The following is a 23,256-nucleotide window of genomic DNA, read 5'->3' as shown; positions in this document are numbered from 1 at the left end:
TTCAATCCAATCTAGTACTTTGCCCCCAATACCATGTGCCCTAAGTTTACTCACTAACCTCCTGTGTGGGACTTTATCAAAAGCTTTCTGAAAGTCCAGGTACACTACATCTACTGGATCTCCCTCATCCATCTTCAGAGTGACACATTCAAAAAATTCAAGATGATTAGTCAAGCACGATTACCCCTTCATAAATCCATGCTGACTCTGTCCTATCCTGTTATTACTATCCAGATGTGCCGTAATCTCATCCTTTATAATAGGCTCCAGCATCTTTCCCACCACTGAGGTCAGACTAACTGGTCTATAATTTCCTGCTTTCTCTCTCCCACCTTTCTTAAAAAGTGGTATAACATTAGCCACTCTCCAATCCTCAGGAACCGATCCCGAATATATCGAATTCTGGAAAATAATCACCAACCCATCCACGATTTCCCGAGCCAACTCCTTCAGTACCCTGGGATGTAGACCATCAGACCCCGGAGACTTATCAGACCTAACAGTCTCTCCAACATCAAATCCTGGCAAATACAGATTCCCTTAAGTTCAGGTCCTTCAGTCACTGTTACTTCAGGGAGATTGTTTGTGTCTTCCCCAGTGAACACAGATCTGAAGTACCCATTTAATTCTTCTGCCATTTCTTTATTCGCCATAATATATTCCCCTGGTTTTTGTCTTCAAGGGCCCAATTTTAGTCCTAACCATTTTTTTGCCTTGCACATACTTGAAAAAGCTTTTACTATCCTCCTTTATATTATTGGCCAGTTTACCTTCGTACCTCAATTTTCCTCGGCATTTTTCCTTCTTAGTAATCCTCTGTTGTTCTTTAAAAGCTTCCCAGTTCTCTGTTTTCCCACTTATCTTTGCTAGGTTATACTTTTTCTCTTTTAACTTTATATGTTTCTTAACTTCCCTCGTCAGCCACGGCCGCCCATGCCTCCTCCTCCTGGGATCTTTCTTCCTTTTAGGAATGAACTGATCCTGCAACTTCTGCATTATACACAGACATATCTGCCATTGTTTCACCACGGTCATCCCTGCTAAAGTATTGCACCATTGAACTTTGGCCAGCTCCTCCCTCTCAGCTCCATAGTTCCCATTATTCAAAAGAAGTACTATCACTTCCGACTGTACCCTCTCCCTCTCAAATTGCAGATTGAAACTTAATGCATTATGGTCACTACTTCCCAATGGCTCCTTCACTTCAGATGCTGCCAGATCTGCTGAGATTTTCCAGCATTTTCTCTTTTGCCTTTAATACATTGTCTGAGCTGAGATGTGACCTATTTTTATAAAACCTTATGTTATCTCGAAAATGTGACTTAAAAGAAGTTCTGAGATTTACATATTAATGAATCGAAACCTGCAATCCATTCTAAGACTTAACAGCAATCTAGGTTTGTTCAATATATTGTTTTAACTGCATGAACTGTGATCTTTTCCTATAAATTCTGTATTTTATGATCCTGCGCCACTAGTTACCCGATGAAGGAGCAGCTCTGAAAGCTAGCGTTTCCAAATAAACCTGTGAGACCATAACCAGTTGTTCTGTGATTTTTAATTTGGTCACCCCAGTCCAACAACAGTACTTCCACATCATTCTCCCAGAAGGCCATTAAATCTTCGGAATTCTCTTACCCAGAGAGCAATGGTGGCTAGGGAATAGAATATTTTTAGAACATGAACAGATTTTTGATTGACAAGTGATGGTAGTGAGGTCAGGAAGAAAAAAGCAAAGTAGAGTTATGGACAGATCAAATTGGTCGTGATCTTACCAAATGGCAGAGCAGGTTCAGTGAATCTACAGACCTAATTCTGTTCTATTCTTAAAATCTCACTTTTTATTTTATTTCTAGCAATTACTTATAGAGAGTTGTACAGTGCAGAAACAGACCTTCAGTCTTACACATACATGCTCACAAGATATCCTAATTTAATCTAGTCCCATTTGCCTGCATTTAGCCCATTCCCCCTAAAACCTTCCTACTCATATACCCATCAAGATTCCTTTTAAATTTTGTAATTGTACCAATTGCTACCACCTCCTCTGATATGCATTCACAGCTCTCTGCAAGAAAAAGTTGCCCCTCAGGTCCCCTTTAAATCTTCACTTCTCAACTTAAACTTATGCCTCTAGTTTTGGTCTCCTCTACTTTAAGAAAAAGACCTTGACTACTCACTCTATCCATGCCGCTTTTGATTTTATAAACCACTATAAGGTCACCCCTCAGCCTCCAACACTCCAGGAAAAATGGTCACAACCTATTCAGCCTTGGATGACAAAACAAGAGGAGCGTCTCGTCAAGAGGAAGAAAGAGGCTTATTTAAGGTTCAGGAAGCACAGGTTCTGGCACAGGTTTACAGGATTACAGCATAACCAGGAAATATCTCAAAAATGGACTGAAAAGCGCTCGGAGGGTGCACGATAAAGCCTTGTCGGGAAGGATTAGGGAAAACCCAAAGGCATTCTATACTTACATGAGGAATAGGAAACTGGGACCAATCAGGGATAGTGGAAGGAACTTGTGCCTGGAGTCTGAAGACGTAGGGAAGGCCTTAAATAGCTTTTTGCTTCAGTTTTCACTAGAGAGAGGGACTTTGTAGATACTGAAAATGCCATGGACCAGGTCAATAGGCTTGAACAGACTGATATTAAGAAAGTGGATGTGCTGGAAATTCTGGGAAATATCAAGATAGATAAGTCACCAGGGTCGGATCAGATATATCCACAGTAACTACAGGAAGTGAGGAATGAGACTGCTGCACCTCTGCCAATGATCTTTGCATCCTCACTCTACACAGGGGTAGTACCAGATGACTGGAGGGAGGCAAATGTTGTTCCTCTGTTCAAGAAAGAGAATAAGAAATTCCTGGGAATTATAAACCAGTCAGTCTAACATCTGTGGTAAGCAAGGTACTGGAAAGACTCTGAGAAATAAAATTTATGACTATTTGGAAAAACATAGTTTGATTAAAGATAGTCAGCGTGGCTTTAAGAGGGGCAGGTCTCACAAGCCTTGAGTTCTTTGAGAATGTGATGACACATGTTGATTAGATTAGATTACTTACAGCGTGGAAACAGGCCCTTCGGCCCAACAAGTCCACACCGACCCGCCGAAGCGCAACCCACCCATACCCCTACATTTACCCCATACCTAACACTACGGGCAATTTAGCATGGCCAATTCACCTGACTCGCACATCTTTGGACTGTGGGAGGAAACCGGAGCACCCGGAGGAAACCCAGGCAGACACAGGGAGAACGTGCAAACTCCACACAGTCAGTCGACTGAGTCGGGAAAGCCTGTTGACAAAGATCAAGGAGTGGATGTGGTGTACACGAATTTCAATAAGGCAGTTGACAAGGTTCCCCACAGTAGGCTCATTCAGAAAGTTAGGAGGTATGGAATACAGGGAAATTTGGCTGCCTGCATAGAGAATTGGCTGGCCAAAAGAAGAGAGTGAGAGGTAATGGATGGAAAGTATTCTGCCTGCAGGTCAGTGACTAGTGGTGTCCTGCAGGGATCTGTTCTTAGGCCTATGCTCTCTGTAGTTTTTAAAAATGACTTGGATGAAGAAGTGGAAGGGTGGGTTAGTAAGTTTGCCGATGACACAAAGGTCGGTAGTGCTGTAGATAGTGTCGAGGCCACAACAAGACAATGACAGAATGCAGAGCTGGGCTGAGAAGTGGCAAATGGAGTTCAACCTGAATGAATGCAAAGTGATTCATTTTGGAAAGTCGAATTTGAATGCTGAATATAGGGTTAATGGCAGTGTGGAACAACAGCAGGACCTTCGGCTCCACACAGCCAGATCCTTCAAAGTTATCACCCAAGTTGATAGGGCTGTTAAGAAGTGATATGGTGTTTTGGCATTCATTAACAGAGGGATTAAATTTAAGAGCCACAAGGTTTTGCTGCAGGTTAGACCACATTTGGAATATTGTGTTCAGTTGTGGTCACCTCGCGAAAGGAAGGATGTGGATGCTTTAGAGGGGGTGCAGAGGAGATTTACCAGGATGCTGCCTGGATTGGAAGGCTTGTCTTATGAAGAGAGGTTGAGGGAGCTAGGGCTTTTCACACTGGAGAGAAGAAGGAGGGGAGGTAACTTGATAGAGATGTACAAGGTAATGAGAGGCATAGACAGAGTAGATAGCCTGAAATCTTTCCCCAGGGTAGAAATGGCTGTCATGAGGGGTCATAATTTTAATGTGATTGGAGGAAGTTATAAGGAAGATGTCAGAGGTAGGAATGTACTGCCAGCGGTGGTAATAGAGTTAAGGACATTTGAGCGACTGCTAGACAAGCACACGGACGACGGTACATTGAGGGGTGCGTAGGTTAGGTTCATCTTAGATTAACATAAATGATCGGCACAACACTGTGGGCCTAAGAGCCTGTGCTGTGCTGTACTGTCCTCCGTTGTATGTTTTTTAACTAAGTACTACATTCTGTCTGCTATCTTTGAGACAATGTTGTATCTAAATGGCCAGTTCTGCCTTTATTTAATGTGTTCTAACCTTGCTAACCAGTTGACAATGTGGAACTGCGTGGATCACCTTACTGAAGACCATATGGACAACATCCACCATTTTGCCTTCATCAATTTTCTTTGTCCCTTCTTCAAAAAACTCTATCATGTTCGTGAGATATAATTTCCCATGCACAAAACCATGCTGACTTTCCCTAATCAGTCCTTTCCGAATACATGTAAATCCTGTTTCTCAGAATTCCCTTCTGCAACTTACCCACCACTGATGTCAGCCTCACCGGTATATACTTCCTTGCCTTTTCCTTACCAGCTTTATTAAATAATGGCACCATGTTAACCAAACTCCAGACTTCTGGCACCATTCCCGTGGCTATTAATGATACAAATATTTCAGCCAGAGGCCCAGTAATCACTTCCCTAGCTTCCCTCAAAGTTATATGGTATACCTGATCAGGTCCTGGGGATTGATTAGGGATAGCTAACATGGCTTTGTGCATGGGAAATCATGTCTCACAAGGTTGACTGAGTTTTTTGAAGAAGAAACAAAGAGGATTGATGAGGGCAGAGGAGTAGACGTGATCTATATGGACTTCAGTCAGGCTTTCGACAAGGTTCCGCATGGGAGGCTGGTTAGCAAGGTCAGATCTCATGGAATACAGGGAGAACTAGCCATTTGGATACAGAACTGGCCCAAAGGCAGAAGGCAGGGAGTGGTGGTGGAGGGTTGTTTTTCAGACTGGGGGCCTGTAACCAGTGGAGTGCACAAGGATCGACGTTGAGTCCATTATTGATATAAATGATTTGGATTTGACAGATGACACCAAAATTGGAGGTGTAGTGGACAGTGAAGAAGGTAACCTCAGATTACAACAGGATCTTGATCAGATGGACCAATGGGCTGAGAAGTGGCAGATGGAGTTTAGATAAATGCGAGGTGCTGCATTTTGGGAAAGCAAATCTTAGCAGGACTTATACACTAATGGTAAGGTCCTTGGGAGTTTTGCTGAACAAAGAGACCTTGGAGTGCAAGTTCATAGCTCCTTGAAAGTGGAGTCGCAGGTAGATAGGATAGTGAAGAAGTCATTTGGTATGCTTTCATTTATTGGTCAGACTATTGAGTACAGGAGTTGGGAGGTCATGTTGCGGCTGCATAGGACATTGGGTAGACCGCTATTGGAATATTGCGTGCAATTCAGTTCTCCTTCCTATCGGACAGATGTTGTGAAACTTGAAATGGTTCAGAAAAGATTTACAAGGGTGTTGCCAGGACTCAGGGTTGGAGGATTTGAGCTATAGGGAGAGCTTGAATAGACTGGGGCTGCTTTCCCTAGAGCGTTGGAGGCTGAGGGGTGACCTTATACAGATTTAGAAAATCATGAGGAGCATGGATAAGATAAAAAGACATTACCCGGGGTCAGGGATTCCAGAACATGCAGTCATAGTTTTAGGGTGAGAGGGGAAAGACAGAAAAGAGACCTAAGGGGCAACTTTTTCACCCATTCGGTGGTACATATATGGAATGAGCTGCCAGAGGAAGTGGTGGAGGCTAGTGTAATTGCAACATTTAAAAGGCATCTCGATGGGTTAATGAATAGGAAGGGTTTGGAGGGATATGGGCAAGGTGCTGGCAGGTGGGACTAGATTGGGTTGGGATACCTGGTCAGCATGGATGTGTTGGACCAGAGGGTCTGTTCCCATGCCGTACATCTCTATGACTCTATTTATCCATCTTTTATGTGTTGAGTTACTTTATAACTTTTGGAGGAAAATAAAAATATGGGACAGAATATCTTCACAACCAACCCAATCACCATAACTTGTCAAAGGATATGGCAGGATACTGGGTGGAGAAATGGCAGATTGAATTTAATCTGGACAAATACGAGGTGAAATGCAAGAGGAACGTACACAGTAAACGGCAGTACCCCTAGGAGCATTGATACACAGAGAGATCTTGGGGTATAAGTCTGAAAGTGGTAACAGAAGTGGATAAGGTGGTAAAGAAGGCATACAACATGCTTGCCTTTATAAGTCGGGCACTGAGTATAAAAGTCAGCAAGTCAGGTTGCAGCTGTATAAAATTTTAGTTCTGGCTTATTTGGAATATTGCATGCAGTTGTGGTTGCCACATCATAGGAAGGATGTGAAGGCTTTGGAGAGGATGCAAGAGAGATTTACCAGAATGTTGTATGGATTGGAATGTATTAGCTATAAGGAGACATTACACAAACATGGATTGTTTGCGCTAAAACATCAGAGGCTGAGGACTGACCTGATGGAAGTACATAAAATTATGAGACGCATGGATATGGTGGGCAGTCAGAGTTATTTTCCTGGGATGGAAATTTTAAATACTAGTGGCCATAAGTTTAAGGTAAGAGGGAGAAAATTTGAAGGAGATGTGCAAGGCATTTCTTTCACACAGAGAGTGGTGGGTAACTGGAACACGCTGTCAGGGGAGGTGGTAAAAGCAGATACAAGAGCAATGTTCAAGCGGCATTTAAACAAACACATGATCCAGCAGGGAATAGAGGGATATAGACTATGTTCAGGTAGACATGAATAGTTTTGAATGGTATCGCTGGTCGAAAAGCCTGTTCCTGTACAGCATTGTTCTATGAATGTTGTGTAAGTTTGCAGCAAGTGCAAGTTACAATCTTAAGTAAGTTTTCCATTAATTCTCTACATTACAACATTATAATAGATGAAACTCCAAAAAGCACCAACCATTTGTTATAAAAATGCCACATGACAAGCAATAACCTTAAAAACATCATCAGCAAACAAAATGAAAACTAAACAGCAAACCATCAGCAAACATGACTGACCTGTAACCTCAACATGAAAAGTCAATTTCTCTCCAGCTGCTTCACATACGTAACTGCCACCATCCTTTAGTTCTGCATTCAGAATGAGGAGTCTTCGTATTCTATTATCAGATTCAAGTTTAACCTTCTGACTAGAACTGAGAGATTTTCCACTTTTGGACCATTTCACTCCAGTTTTGATATCCGATACTTCACAACTGAGAACAGCATTCTCCGATACTCGAACCTTTACCTCCTTCTGAACAGCTTCTTTATTGGCAAATACTGGTACTGGTTCTGCAAAAGAGTTTCCACTGGCAGGTAAGATCAAGAAATGTTAGTTCAAAGATACCAATTCTTTTGGAGTTGTTCAACCAAATGGATTCATTTTTGATAAGTAATAGCTCTTGTCTGCAAAAGTGTTTATATCAACGAGTAAGTTTCTCACTTTCTGACGCTCATTAATGTCAATCCCTTTGACCAAGCTTTGGGCCAACTTTGTCCTTAAGTGCCTCGGTGTTGAAAGCAGTTCTCTAAAGTTAAACCATGTTTAACTAAATTGTTTCAGATTTTTAGAAAGGTAACATAAAGGCACCATGAGGTAAATGCTGTTGACGTGGTCTACATGAACGTTCATGAGGTATTTACTGAGTGCCACATAACAGACCATGACCATACTTCAAGGAATGAAAGTAACAGTAGTAACATGGATACAAAGCTGGCTGAGGAATAAAACATTGAACACAGAAATAGAAAACTACAACATAGAACAGGCCCTTTGGCCCAAGATGTTGTGCCGAGGGTTAATCTTAATGTAAAATAAAATAACTAACCCACGCACCCCTCAACTCACTGCTATCCAGGTGCATATCCAGCAGTCACTTAGATGTCCCTAATGACTCTGCTTCCACCACCACTGCTGGCAACGCATTCCATGCATTCACAACTCTCTGCATAAAGAACATTTCTATGACGTCCCCTCTATACCTTTCTCCTAATATCTTAAAACTATGACCCCCTCGTACCAGTCAATTCAGCCCTGGCGAAAAGTCTCTGGCTAGTGACTCTATCCATTCCTCTCTTGTATACCTCAATCAGGTCACCTCTCATCCTCCTTCTCTCCAGAGAGAAAAGTCCGAGCTTATTCAACTTCCCTTCATAAGAAAAGCCCTCCAGTCCAGGCAGCAACCTGGTAAACCCTCTCCAAAGCCTCTATCTTTCCTATAGTAGGGCGACCAGAACTGGACACAATATTCCAAGTGTGGTCTCACCAGAGACTTGTAGAGCTGCAGGAAAACCTCTCGGCTCCTAAACTCTATACCCCTGTTAATGAAAGCCATATGCTTTCTTAACAACCCTATCCACTTGGGTAGCAACTTTGAGGAATCTTTGTACTTGAACACCAAGGTCCCTCTGTTCCTCCACACTGCCAAGAATCCTGTCTTTAACCCTATATTCAGCATTCAAGTTCGACCTTCCAAAATGCATCATTTCGGATTTATCCAGGTTGAATTCCATCTGCCATTTCTCAGCCCAGCTCTGCATTCTATCTATGTTGTGCTGCAGCCTGCAATAGCCCTCTATACTAGTGACAGCACCCCCAATCATTGTGTCATTGGCAAATTTACTAACCCACCCCTCAACCTCCTCATCCAAGTCATTTATAAAAACTACAAAGAGCATAGGCCCTAGAACAGAGCCCTGTGGGATCCCACTCAACACTGACATCCAGACAGAATATTTTCCATCCACGACCACTCTCTGCCTTCTGTCAGCCAACCAATTCTGAATCCAGGTAGCCAAATCTCCCTGTATCCCATACTATCTGACTTTGGCCAACCATGGGGAATCTTATGATATGCCTTGCTGAAGTCCATAGGTTGAACATTTCATCAACTTTACCAACACCTTCCATCCCGACCTCAAATTCACCTGGACTGTCTCAGACTCCTCCCTCCCCTTCCTAGATCTTTCCATTTCTATCTCGGGCGACCGACTCAACACAGACATCTACTATAAACCGACTGACTCCCACAGTTACCTGGACTACACCTCCTCCCACCCTGCCCCCAGTAAAAACTCCATCCCATATTCCCAATTCCTTCGTCTCCGCCGCATCTGCTCCCAGGAGGACCAGTTCCAATACCGTACAGCCCAGATGGCCTCCTTCTTCAAGGACCGCAGATTTACCCCAGACATGATCGACGATGCCCTCCACCGCATCTCCTCCACTTCCCGCTCCTCCGCCCTTGAACCCCGCTCCTCCAACCGCCACCAAGACAGAACCCCACTGGTTCTCACCTACCACCCCACCAATCTCCGCATACAGTGTATCATCCGCCGTCATTTCCACCACCTCCAAACGGACCCCACCACCAGGGATATATTTCCCTCCCCTCCCCTATCAGCGTTCCGCAAAGACCACTGCCTTCGTGACTCCCTCGTCAGGTCCACACCCCCCACCAACCCAACCTCCACTCCCGGCACCTTCCCCTGCAACCGCAGGAAATGTAAAACTTGCGCCCACACCTCCTCCCTCACTTCCCTCCAAGGCCCCAAGGGATCCTTCCATATCCGCCACAAGTTCACCTGCACCTCCACACACATCATCTATTGCATCCGCTGCACCCGATGTGGCCTCCTCTACATTGGGGAGATGGGCCGCCTACTTGCGGAACGCTTCAGAGAACACCTCTGGGACTCCCGGACCAACCAACCCAACCACCCCGTGGCTCAACACTTTAACTCTCCCTCCCACTCCACAGAGGACATGCAGGTCCTTGGACTCCTCCATTGCCAGAACATAACAACACGACGGCTGGAGGAGGAGCGCCTCATCTTCCGCCTGGGAACCCTCCAACCACAAGGAATGAACTCAGATTTCTCCAGTTTCCTCATTTCCCCTCCCCCCACCTTGGCTCAGTCGGTTCCCTCAACTCAGCACCGCCCTCCTAACCTGCAATCTCCTTCCTGACCTCTCCGCCCCCACCCCTCTCCGGCCTATCACCCTCACCTTGACCTCCTTCCACCTATCACATCTCCATCGCCCCTCCCCCAAGTCCCTCCTCCCTACCTTTTATCTTAGCCTGCCTGGCACATTCTCCTCATTCCTGATGAAGGGCTCTGGCCCAAAAAATCGAATTTCCTGTTCCTTGGATGCTGCCTAACCTGCTGTGCTTTAACCAGCAACACATTTTCAGCTCTGAAGTCCATATACACCACATCCACTGCTCGACCTTCGTCGACCTGTCTCGTCACCTCCTCAAAGAACTCAATAAGATTAGTTAGGCATGACCTGCCCCTCACAAAGCCATGCTGACTGCCTTTAATCACGTTATGCTTTGCCAAATTACCATAAATCCTATCCCTCAGAATTCTTTCTACAACTTTGCTGACCACAGACGTAAGACTGACTGGTCTGTAATTGCCAGGATTTTCCTCTTACCGTTCTTGAAAAGAGGAACAACATTTGCCTCTTTCCAATCCTCCGGTAAGACTCCAGTGAGGAGGCAAAGATTTACGCCAGCAGCTTAGCAACCTCCTTTCTCTCTTTCCAGAGCAACGTAGGTTAAATGTGGTCTGTCCCTGGGGACTTAACAATCTTAATGTTTGCAAAAAGTTCCTGCACATCAACTTGCTCAATCTCAATCTATTTAGCCTATTTCCCAGTTCCTTAAATTTCTCATTCACAACAAGGCCCCTTTCCTTCATGAACACCAAGGCAAAAAAAATCATTTAGGGCTTCCCGTGTCTGCTCAGACTCGGCGCACAGTTCCCAAGCTATCCCCGATCGGCTCTGAAAAGGAAACAAGAGTAGTGGAGAAACCTTTGTAGTGGTGTTCCTCAGGGTCATCAGTAATAGGGTTCTTTCCTTTCCGGATATCCATTAACAATATCAGTCTTTGCATGCAGGAAACAATTTTAAACTTTGCAAATGACACAAAAATTATAAACTGTGAAGACGACAGTGTAGAGCTTCAAAAAGAGTGAGCATATTGGTGGCAGGTGAGATTCAATGCACAGAAACATTTGTTGATGCATTTTGATAGGATGAACAATGAAAGTCATTATAAAATAAGGTTAGAATTCTAAAGGGGTCCAGGACTAGAGGGACTGGTGCATATGTGTACAGATCACTGAGGAGGTAGGACAGGTGACATTGCTATGGCGACGGCAGCCACTGGAGGCTTTAGCAGTCAGCCTCAATGCTGCTGGTGTGTCTGGGCAGAGGTCTAGCAGTCATTGGCATCACAGCTTCTTCGCGGTCTGGAGCATGAAAGCAGGTACCGGAGCAGGACTCCAGCCGGACTGTGGGAACACCACTACAAATGTTTCTCCACTACTCTTGTTTCCTTTTCAGGGCCGATCGGGAATAGCTTGGGAACTGTGCGCCGAGTCTGAGCAGACACGGGAAGCCCGGGACAGCCAGCAGAAATAGCATAAGCAGGCAGCCTGGGGTGGCCGCCGGGTAAAGAGTGGGAGCAAGCAGCCCGTGACAAGCAGCAACAGGCTTCCCATGGCAGTGGCTGTAGTAGGAACAGGCAGCAATATGATGAGAGCAGGCAACCTAAGGTTTGGCAGGGCGAGGCCAAACCCTTGTGAGGAATGCGAGCCCAGCATGGGCAGGCAATTATGGAATGTGGTGTTGAACTGTTAGCTGTTTCTTTGTTTTTCTACTTTGGTAAGAAGGACTATAATGTTTAACTTGATAACTTTGTGTCTCTTCTTCTTTTGTCTTCTCCAAAGATTCTGTGCATAGGTCCTTTGTACCTAAGATGGTACCATAAGTGGTGACTTGTAAACTTTTCATTGAATTAATGTGAGTACATGTGACAATAAACCTAAAGCAAATTCAGGGTGGTGAGAGAAATTAATAAAGCAAACAGTATCCTCAACTTCATCAATTATTATGACAATAGACAATAGACAATATGTGCAGGAGTAGGCCATTCAGCCCTTCGAGCCTGAACCGCCATTCAATATGATCATGGTTGATCACTCCTAATTAGTAACTGCTTCCTACCTTATCTCCATAACCCTTGATTCCACTATCATTGAGAGCTCTCTATCCAATATTAATGTATTATGGTCACTACTTCCCAATGGCTCCTTCACTTCGAGGTCGCTGACCAATTCTGGTTCATTACACAATACCAGGTCCAGAATTGCCTTCTCCCTGGTCGGCTCCAGCACCAGCTGCTCTAAGAATCCATCTCTGAGACACTCCACAAAGTCTCTTTCTCAAGGTCCAATACCATCCTGATTCTCCCAGTCTACCTGCGTGTTAAAATCTCCCATAACAACTGTAGTAACATCTTTACCACAGGCCAATTTCAGCTCCTGATCCAACTTACATCCGACTTCCAGACTCCTGTTTGGGGACCTGTAGATGACTCCCAAGAGGGTCTTTTTACCCTTAGTATTTCGCAGCTCTATCCACACTGACTGACTCTACATCCCCTGACTCTAGGTCCCACCATGCAAGGGACTGAATATCCTCCCTTACCAACAAGGCCACTCCACCCCCTCTGCCATCAATCTGTCCTTATGATAGCACGTGTAGCCTTGAATATTCATTTCCCAGGCCCTGTCCACTTGAAGCCACGTCTCAGTTATCCCCACAATAGCGTATCTGCCAATTTCCAAAAGAGCCTCAAGCTCATCCATCTTATTTCTAATGCTTCGTGCGTTCATATACCAGTATTTTTAATTTGTTACTGCTCTCACCCTTCCCATCAACCCCTATTTCACTCAACCTTACGGCATGATCCCTTTCCGAATTTTCTGCCTCATTGATACAGTTGTCTTTCTTGACTTCTCTTGTTCTAACTTTCCCTTCAATTTCCTTTTTATACATCCAGTTTGTCCCCTCCCCCCCACTACTTAGCTTAAATGTAGCGGTGTTGCAGTAGAAAACGTGCCTGCCAGAATGCTGGTCCCTAATCTATTAAGATGCAGACAGTCTCTCTTGTAGAATTTATGTTTACCACAAAATATACCCCAGTGATTCAAGAACTTAAATCCTTGCTTCTTGCACCAGTTCCCCAACCACACGTTCAAGTCCATTATCTCCCTGTTTCTGGTCTCACCAGCCCGAGGAACTGGAAGCAAACCAGAGATAACCACCTTGGACGTCCTGCTTTTCAGCCTTCTTCCTAGTTCTCCGAAGTCCCGCTGTAGTATGTGCCTCCTCTTCTTCCCGACATCATTTGTGCCCGACATGTATCATCACCTCTGGCTCTTCACCCTCGTCCTTGAGGATTTCCTGCACTCTCTCCGCGATGTCTTTCACCCTGGCACCAGGAAGGCAACACACTATCCTTAAATCCCGTCTGCTGCCACAAAAAACCCAGGTCAGTTCCTCTCACGATGGAGTCCCCTATTACCACGGCTCTGTGCGATGTCCGAGTCTTCCGCTCTGCCTCTGCGCCAACTTTTGATTGACAGACCTGGCCGCCTCACGGACTGGCAGTGTCATCAGTCTCTACTGTTTCCAAAAGCTTCAACTTGTTCCTGACAGGTACTTCTCCCGGGGTCTCTTGCACCTCTCTCCTCTCTGCCTTCCTCATCGTCCGCTCTCTTCTGCTCTCTTCTGCTCTCTTCTGGCATGATTGGTGTAATAACCTCGCTGAAGGTCTTGTCCAGTGGCACAGAGTTCCACAGCAAGGAGGTGATGTTATATATAAGGTACTTGTTAGACGTCAGCTAGTCTACTGTGTACAGTTATGAGTGCCACATTATAGGAAGGATGTGAATATACAGGAGAGTGTGCAGAAGTCATCTATAAGAATGGTTCCAAGGATGAGAAATTTCAGTTATGAAGATCGATCGAAAAGGTTGGGAACAAAAACAGAAATTGCTGGGAACACTCAGTAGGTCTGGCAGAATCTGTAGAGAGAAAGAAGTGTTAACATTTCAGGTCCAGTGACTCTTCTTCAGAATTAATTGTAGCCAGCAAAAGGTTGGTGTATATGCTGAAGATGAGAGGCAGGAGACAGGGAAGAGTAAATGATAGGTGGAGGTTTGAAAGGGAGAGGGTACAATCGATAGTGACAATATTTCAATTGAATAAAGGAAACTCTGGAGCTATGAGGGAGGAGCTGGCCAAAGTTCAATGGTGCAATACCTTAGCAGGGATGACAGTGGAGGAACAATGGCAGATATTTCTAGGTATAATGCAGAAGATGCAGGATCAGTTCATTCCAAAAAGGAAGAAAGATCCGATGAGGAGGCAGGGCGGCTGTGGCTGACGAGGGAAGTTAAGAAACATATAAAGTCAAAAGAGAAAAAGTATAACATAGCAAAGATGAGTGGGAAAACGGAGGACTGGGAAGCTTTTAAAGAACAACAGAGGATTACTAAGAAGGAAATACGCAGAGAAAAAATGAGGTACAAAGGTAAACTGGACAAAAATATAAAAGAGGATAGTAAAAGCTTTTTCAGGTATGTGAAAGGGAAAAAAAATGGTTAGGACTAAAATTGGGCCCTTGAAGACAGAAACAGGGGAATATATTACGGGGAACAAAGAAATGGCAGAAGAGTTGAATTGGTACTTCACTGGGGAAAACACAAGCAATCACCCTGAGGTAACAGTGGCTGAAGGACCTGAACTTAAGCGAATTTATATTTGCCAGGAATTGGCATTGGAGAGACTGTTAGGTCTGAAGGCTGATAAGTCCCCGGGGCCTGATGGTCAACATCACAGGGTACTGAATGAGGTGGCTTGAGAAATCGTGGATTCGTTGATAATAATTTTCCAGAGCTCGATAGATTCAGGATCAGTTCCTGCGGATTGGAGGATGGCTAATGTTGTACCACTTTTTAAGAAAGGTGCAACAGAGAAAGCAAAAAATTATAGACCAGTTAGTCTGACCTCAGTGGTGGGAAAGATGCTGGAGTCAATTATAAAGGATGAAATTACGACACATCTGGATAGCAGTAACAGGATAGGTCAGAGTCAGCATGGATTTATGAATGGGAAATCATGCTTGACTAATCTTCTGGAATTTTTTGAGGATGTAACTCTGAAGATGGATGAGGGAGATCCAACGGATGTAGTATGCCTGGACTTTCTGAACGCTTTTGATAAAGTCCCACATAGGAGGTTAGTGAACAAAATTAGGGCGCATGGTATTGGGGGCAAAGCACTGACTTGGATTGAAAATTGGTTGGCTGACAGGAAACAAAGAGTAGTGATAAATGGCTCCATTTCGGAATGGCAGGCAGTGACCAGTGGGGTACCGCAGGGATCAGTGCTGGGACCGCAGCTTTTTACAATATATGTTAATGATATAGAAGATGGTATCAGCAATAACATTAGCAAATTTGCTGATGATACAAAGCTGGGTGGCAGGGTAAAATGTGATGAGGACGTTAGGAGAGTACAGGGTGACCTGGAAAGGTTAACTGAGTGGACAGATGCGTAGCAGATGCAGTTTAATGTGGATAAATGTATGGTTATCCACTTTGGTGGCAAGAACAGGAAGGCAGATTACTACCTAAATTGAGTCAAGTTAGTTAAAGGAGCAGTACAAAGAGATCTGGGTGTTCTTGTACACCAGTCAATGAAGGCAAGTATGCAGGTACAGCAGGTAATGAAGAAAGCTAATAGCATGCTGGCCTTCATAACAAGAGGGATTGAGTATAGAAGCAAAGAGGTTCTTCTGCAGCTGTACAGGGCCCTGGTGAGACCGCACCTGGAATATTGTGTGCAGTTCTGGTCTCCAAATTTGAGGAAAGACATTCTGGCTATTGAGGGAGTGCAGCGTAGGTTCACGAGGTCAATTCCTGGAATGGCGGGGTTATCTTATGTTGAAAGATTGGAGCGACTGGGCTTGTATACCTTGAGTTTAGAAGACTGAGGGGGGATCTGATTGAGACGTACAAGATTATTAATGGGCTGGATACTCTGGAGGCAGGAAACACGTTTCTGCTGATGGGTGAGTCCCGAACCAGCGGGCACAACTTAAAAATAAGGGGTAGGCCATTTAGGACAGAGATGAGGAGAAACGTCTTCACCCAGAGAGTGGTGGCTGTGTGGAATGCTCTGCCCCAAAAGGCAGTGGAGGCCCAGTCTCTGGATTTGTTTAAGAAAGAGTTGGATAGAGCTCTCAAGGATAGTGGAATCAAGGGTTATGGAGATAAGACAGGAACAGGATACTGATTGAGGATGATCAGCCATGATCATAATGAATAGTGGTGCAGGCTCGAAGGGCAGAATGGCCTGCTCCTGCACCTATTGTCTATTGTCTTTTGAGATAAAGCCTCAAGCCTGGAGGCAGAACAGCAGCTGGACAGACAAAGGCATGGGGGAATCAATAACTGCTAACTGCGACCATTAGTAGCTGACAATGGGATGGTTGTGGTAGCAACCCATTTAATGACAAGGCCCGGGGTAAGGTACTCAGGCCCTAAAATTATTGAACTCAATATTAAGTCCTATCTCCACGTGATGTTTACTCCCTTCACTTCACCCATCCCTTCCAATCTACAATCAGTTCTGAAGATCACTGGATTGAAAAAGCTAATTCTGCTTTCTCTCCACAAATGCTGCCAGACCTGCTGTGTTTTCCCAGCAATTTCTGTTTTGTTTCTGATTTCCAGCATTCGCAGATCTTTGTTTTTCTATGCGCCTTGGAGACAAAAAGGCTAAGAGGAAATTGATAGAGGTTTCAAAATCATGTGGAGGGATGAATAGAGTTGCAAGACAAAAAAACTTTTCCCGCTCAAAGAAGAATTGTGTTGGAGATAGTATGTCATCATGAATAGAGAAATGACTAACAGAAAACAGAATTGAGATAAGGGTGCCACTTTCAGAACAACAACCTGTAACAAGTGGAGTGCCACTGTGAGCAGTGCTGGACCACAATTATTCAGAACATATACTAACAATTTGGATGAAGAAAATGAATTTGCAGATAACAAAATAATTAGTGGAAAGGCAACTGTAGTGATTGGAACTAGATGGATCCTGTTGACTACAAGCTCCTTGATTAGGTTGTAAACCATACCAATCAGGAAGCCCTGGCTGACGAATATAAAGGGGGGGGGAGTCACCCAGTGCAGGGGGGGGGAGGGTAGGTCAGAGGATCCCTTCGTAGGTCTGCTCCTGGCCCTGGCCAGGTTGGCCATAAACAGGTCTAAGCAGTGGGCCATGGAGAGGGTTGTTATAGCTGATTGCCAGCCCCTCTTTCACAGTTATGTGTGGGCCTGGTTGTTTCTGGAGAAGGAGCATGGGGTGCCTACCAACACCTTTGAGGTTTTCAGGGAGAGGTGGGCACTGCAGGATGTGTCGTGCTTTTTCCCTTCCTCCCTGACTTTATTTTGATTTAATCCCTGCCCTCGCTTTCACTTTTTTGATCACTCAGCATTGCCCTTTGTTGAGAAAGGCACTGCTTGTCACTGGCCTGCCAGGTGTTTTTCTTTTCTTCCTATTGGTGGAGTATAAATAAAAATTAATGCACTCGCTGTTCTTCTCTCGACTTACACCTGCACACACATAACATGGGTGCAGACGAAAAATTAAGCACTGCTGCTGTTTGGCAGTAGTTTGGGGGGTTAAAATGTGTTTTTTTTTTAAATAAACAGGGGATTCAGAATCTCTTCACTTCAGGGGACTGACACTGAGCTGGCTGGCCACACAGCCAGTATACTGCAGGGAAGAAAAAAATATAAACAGGGATCACCCAGTGCAGAGAGGGGAGGGGAGGTCAGTGGACCTCCTCATGGGTCTGCTCCTGGGCCTAGCCAGGCTGGCCATAAATGGGTCCAGGCAGCGGGCCATGGAGGAGGTCATTATGGCAGATTGCCTGCTCCTCTTTCATGGTTACATTCAGGTTCAAGTGACCCTGGTGAAGGAGCACGCAGTGTCTACCACCACACAAGATTTTCATGGAGAGGAGGGCAACACATGGTGTGATGCGTTTTATTTACCCCTCTAATTCTATTTTGATTTGATCCCTGCCCTCCTCCTCACCTTTTTTGATCACTTAAGCAGTGCCTTCCTTATCAAGGGGCAATGCTGTTACTGACCACTCAGGTTTTTCCTTACTTCCTGCTGGTCATAAATAAATAAAGATTTCTGTATTTGTTATTCTTCACTGTGTCCTACACCTGCACACACATGACATGGGCATTGGGGAAAGCATAAGCACTACTGCTGTTTGACAATCGTGTGTAGGTTTATAAAGAAAATAAGAAAAAAATAGGGGATTACCTAGTGCGGAGGGTGGAGGGTAGGTCAGATGACCTCCTTGTGGGCCTGCTCCTGAGCCTGGCCAAGCTGGCCATAAGCAGGTCCAGGCAAGATCAGGAGGTGCAGAAGTCGACGTTTTGAGTGTAACCCTTCTTCAGGACTGGGATAGCTGCGGTAAAGGAGGAGGCAGGGGCAAGGTAGTGAAGTGGGGATAGGTGAAGACAGGTGGAGGGTATGACCTAGTTGGTCAATAGGAGGAATAAATCCAGTTGGTGGCAAGGAGCAGTTGAAGGAAGATAGTGGGGCTGGGAAGGGAGCCATGGTAGGGGGAGGGAGGTTATTTGAAATGGGAGAACTGAATGTTGAGTCCTCCTGGCTGTAACGTGCCCAGCAGAAGATAAGGTGCTGTTCCTCCAATAGGAGCTGCGGTTTGTTTTGGCAATGGAGGAGGCCAAGGATGGTCATGTTGGAAAGGGAGTGGTTGGGGAATTGAAACAGGCGGTGACTGGGAGGTCTGATCGGTCCCTGCAGATCTTGCTGCGATGCTCGATGAGCCATTCCCTAAGTTTACTTTCGGTGCAACCAGTTCCACAGGGGCCAACCAGATCTCCCAGTCAGTGCCAATTTCAATTCCCCCAACCACTCCCTATACCTCAAACCCTTCAACCCTTGCAACATCCGTATAAATCATTTCTGAACCCTTTCAAGTTTCAGAACATCCTTCTTATAGGAGGTAGACCAGAATTGAACGCAGTATTCCAAAAGTGGACTAACCAATGTCATGGACAGCTGCAACATGACCATCCCCCCACCCAATCAAGTTCGGTACTCAATGCTCTGACCAATAAAGACATACCAAAATCTTCTTCACTACCCTGTCTACCTGCAACTCTACTCTCAAGAAGCTATGAACTGCACTCCAAGGTCTCTTTGTTCAGTGACAGTCTCCAGGATCTTACTCTCATCTATAATCAATAAGGGAATCAAGGGTTGTGTGGAAAAGGCTGGAAAGTGTGGAGCTGAGGATTATCAGATCAGCAATGATTCTCATTGAATGGCAGAGCAGACTCGATGGGCTGAATAGCGTACTTTTGCTCCTACGTCTTATAGTCTTATGATTCCACTGAGCTTATATTCACTAGAGTTTAGAAGATTGAGAGGCGATCCAATTAAAATGTATAAAATTCCTAGACAATTTTATGTAGGAAGGACAATTTCCCAGGTGGGTGGGTCCATAACTCAGGCTCACAGACTCAACATACAAGATAGTCTACTTAGGACTGAGATGAAGAACGTTTCTTCACTCAGAGGGTGGTCAATGTGTGAAATCCTTTACCACAGAAGGTAGTAGATACAAGGTTACTGAATATGTTCAAGTGATTGCTGAAGTTGTAGGTGTTGAAGGCATGGAGTATGAAAAGAAAGCAGAAATATGGCAAGAGGTAGAGGATCAGCCATGATCATACTGAATGGCAGACGCAACTGGTCAAATGATCACATCCTGCACCCAGTTACCCAGCTGCATTCACCCTTTTTTCAAGAACTAGGCTGTCTATTAAATATTTAAACTTTTGCTTAAAGTCAACTAATTGACATAATGATAGGTAAAGAGAAGCAAGATAGCTCCTTTGCCCACATCCAAACCAATTTTGTTTAGGTAAACCAGAGTCTTAACATTTGCCTTGTCCAACATTTGCCATAAGGCTGCCAGCCATGACTGCGGAAATTGAAAACTGTCTTAGTGAACGTCAGCAAATCAAACAGCTAAATTTATTTTCTGCACATGGATCTGAAAGGAGCATAACTGCACCTCTTGACACCACAGTAAAGGACCCAATTACCAATATCGCGAAGTCCCTAACTTGAGAAATTACTGATATACATAATAGAGACTCACAGATGACAAGTGACCATGATCTTCACAGGAACACAGGTAAACCACCCAGAGTCTTCAATTTGTTTATTCATTCAATTTGACCAGAAGCAAACTGTTGCTTCAATTCTGATGAAAGACCATTAAACCGAAATGTGGCCCCCAATTTATGAACATTCAAAATCTGACAGTTCATACTTACAAATGACTTCCCATATTAATATTAATTTTAAAGATCCAATGTGCAACTATTTGCTCATATTTACAAATGGCTATTATATATTGTACTGTATAGCGTTCCAACTTGCATACAAGTCAATTTATAAAAGTAGGGGTAAAACAATGACTACAGATGCTGGAAACCAGGAATCCTGATGAAGGGATTTTGCCCGAAACGTCAATTTCGCTGCTCGTTGGATGCTGCCTGAACTGCTGTGCTCTTCCAGCACCACTGATTTATAAAAGTACTCAACAATGGAAATTGTTCATAACTGGGGAACTGCCTATATCCATTTGTCCATTCACACATGACACCTAAACTAGGATTTCTAACATCATCTGTTTTTATTTCAGATTTAAAGCATCCACAGTCTTTTGTTGATGCACCATGATTACACTTGTCTGTTTTTATTCCATATATTTCGATATACTTACCTAAGAAAAAAAATACAAATTTCAAGGCATGTCATAATAAAGCAGATCAAACATAATTGGGCCTACATTTCTTCCAAATGTCATCGATAAATATTGGAATAATTAAACGGGTAAAAACAAAATGCAGGATTTTCTTTGAAGCATACTAACCTGAAATCTGAACGCTGAAGGTCAATCTCTCGCCAGCTGCTTCACAAATGTATTCACCTAAATCTTTTAATTCCACATTCTGAATGATCAGTTTTCGAATATTACCATCAGACTCAAAATTAATCTTTTTACTGCTAGTGAGTCGTTTTCCATCTCTAATCCACTTGACATCAGTTTTGGACTGTAACACTTCACAACTAAGAGTAGCATTCTCTGATCGTCGAACTTTCACTTCCTTCTGAACTGAATCCTTATTGACAAACCCAGTTTCTGGTTCTGCAATCAAGAAACATCAATTGGAATGTCAGATTAAAAATGGTAGATATAAACCTGACCAGATATTTATACATAAAACTAAAGGTTTGATAAAAGATTAATACAGTCATACATCTAATATACAAAGATACAAGATAAGCATTTCCAAGCACCAACTTGGTGCAGAATTCATTTTACACCATTAAGAGACTAAAACTATTACCTTATTCTTCCAGGAGAGAGCGAGAGAGAGAGAGAGAGAGAGAGAGAGAGATGAGACAGTTCACTTTGTATGGTGAAAGAAAACTGAATACCGAGAAGGAAATGGGTAAGGGAAACAGGTACAAAAAATGGTTATGAGTGTGTTTTGAAAATATAATAACTTCCCTATCTTAAAAGCTTGGAAAAGAAAATTGTAAAAGCTAAAGAATTGCTTCAGGCTCCACCACTGAATTGTTCAAATGTCTTACTCTTTTTTTCTGCCTTAATAACATGATATGAAAACTTAGAAATTTATTTTATCACAAGATGAATTTCTGCCCAAAAGTAATCATTACTGTATTCATTATATCTCCCACCTCCACTCCTATCCAATACCAACACATGTTGATCTTGAAATAACTCCACAGAATCTGGTATCCCTTCACTAACTCACACTTTATTTATACATGGAAACTCCTTGACACAATCCAGCTGCCTCATAGCCATCTCTCAGTGTGAACAGAATGTCTGACACTCCTGTTTTTATCTGGCAGCCAGGGCTCTCTGATTGGACCAGATTAAGAGCCCCAGTCAGAGAACACGTATTCTATGACATCCACCTGGTTAACCTTGTTACAGTCACTACAAATCTTACCTGTGCTTTCACAAAAATTCACATTTAATTATTCTATTAGTCTCCCTCCTATCAGCCTCTAATTAACTTTTCTCCTCAGATTGTAGTCATCCAGAACTTCACGATGCATAATCAGCAAGCTCCCAAAGCTTGAAATCAAAAATCTATCTTTATGTTTAGATCCGTTTATGAATTTGCCTTTGTACCTGTGAAACATCTGCAAGCAGCATAATCTTTTGCAAATTCAGCCCTCCTAATTCCAGTCCCTTATATATTCCTGTTAAATCACAATTGACAGGGCTTCCTCTAGTCATCTTGGGTAAATAAGTCCATCTTCCGCAGATACACTGGCACCACCCCCACCCCCCTTTTCCTCCGCTACATCGATGACTGTATCGGCACTGCCTCTTGCTCCCACGAGGAGGGTGAACTGTTCATCCACTTTACCAACATCTTCCACCTCGACCTCAAATTTACCTGGACCGTCTCAGACTCCTCCCTCCCCTTCTTAGACCTCTCCATTTCTATCTCGGGCGACTGAATCAACACGGACATTTACTATAAACCGACCGACTCCCACAGCTACCTAGACTACACCTCCTCCCACCCTGTCCCCTGTAAAAACGCCATCCCATATTCCCAATTCCTTCGTCTCCGTCGCATCTGCTCCCAGGAGGACCAGTTCCAATACCAAACAACCCAGATGGCCTCCTTCTTCAAAGATCGCAATTTCCCCCCAGACGTGATGACGATGCTCTCCACCGTATCTCCTCCACTTCCCGCTCCTCCGCCCTTGAGCCCCGCCCCTCCAATCGCCACCAGGACAGAACCCCACTGGTCTTCACTTACCACCCCACCAACCTCCACATACATCGTATCATCCGTCGTCATTTCCGCCACCTCCAAACGGACCCCACCACCAGGGATATATTTCCCTCCCCTCCCTGATCAGCGTTCCGAAAAGGCCACTCCCTCTGTGACTCCCTTGTCAAGTCCA

General features: G+C 44.1%; 1 protein-coding gene across 1 annotated transcript in view; it reads right to left on the bottom strand.

Moving 5' to 3' along the window:
• Positions 1-23,256, bottom strand: part of obscnb (obscurin, cytoskeletal calmodulin and titin-interacting RhoGEF b) — an 821,414-nt gene that overhangs the window by 690,352 nt on the left and 107,806 nt on the right. Inside the window, exons 11-12 of the mRNA XM_060825732.1 lie at positions 21,170-21,445; positions 7,320-7,595 (exon numbers count right to left, since the gene is read on the bottom strand). Coding sequence (XP_060681715.1) covers positions 7,320-7,595; positions 21,170-21,445 — 552 coding nt within the window. The remainder of the gene's footprint in view (positions 1-7,319; positions 7,596-21,169; positions 21,446-23,256) is intronic.

The sequence above is a fragment of the Hemiscyllium ocellatum genome, chromosome 5 (assembly GCF_020745735.1).
Source record: "Hemiscyllium ocellatum isolate sHemOce1 chromosome 5, sHemOce1.pat.X.cur, whole genome shotgun sequence".
NCBI classification, from domain to species: Eukaryota; Metazoa; Chordata; class Chondrichthyes; order Orectolobiformes; family Hemiscylliidae; genus Hemiscyllium; species Hemiscyllium ocellatum.
The sequence above is the reverse complement of the archived record's forward strand: the minus strand, read 5'-3'. Positions and strand labels throughout refer to the sequence as shown.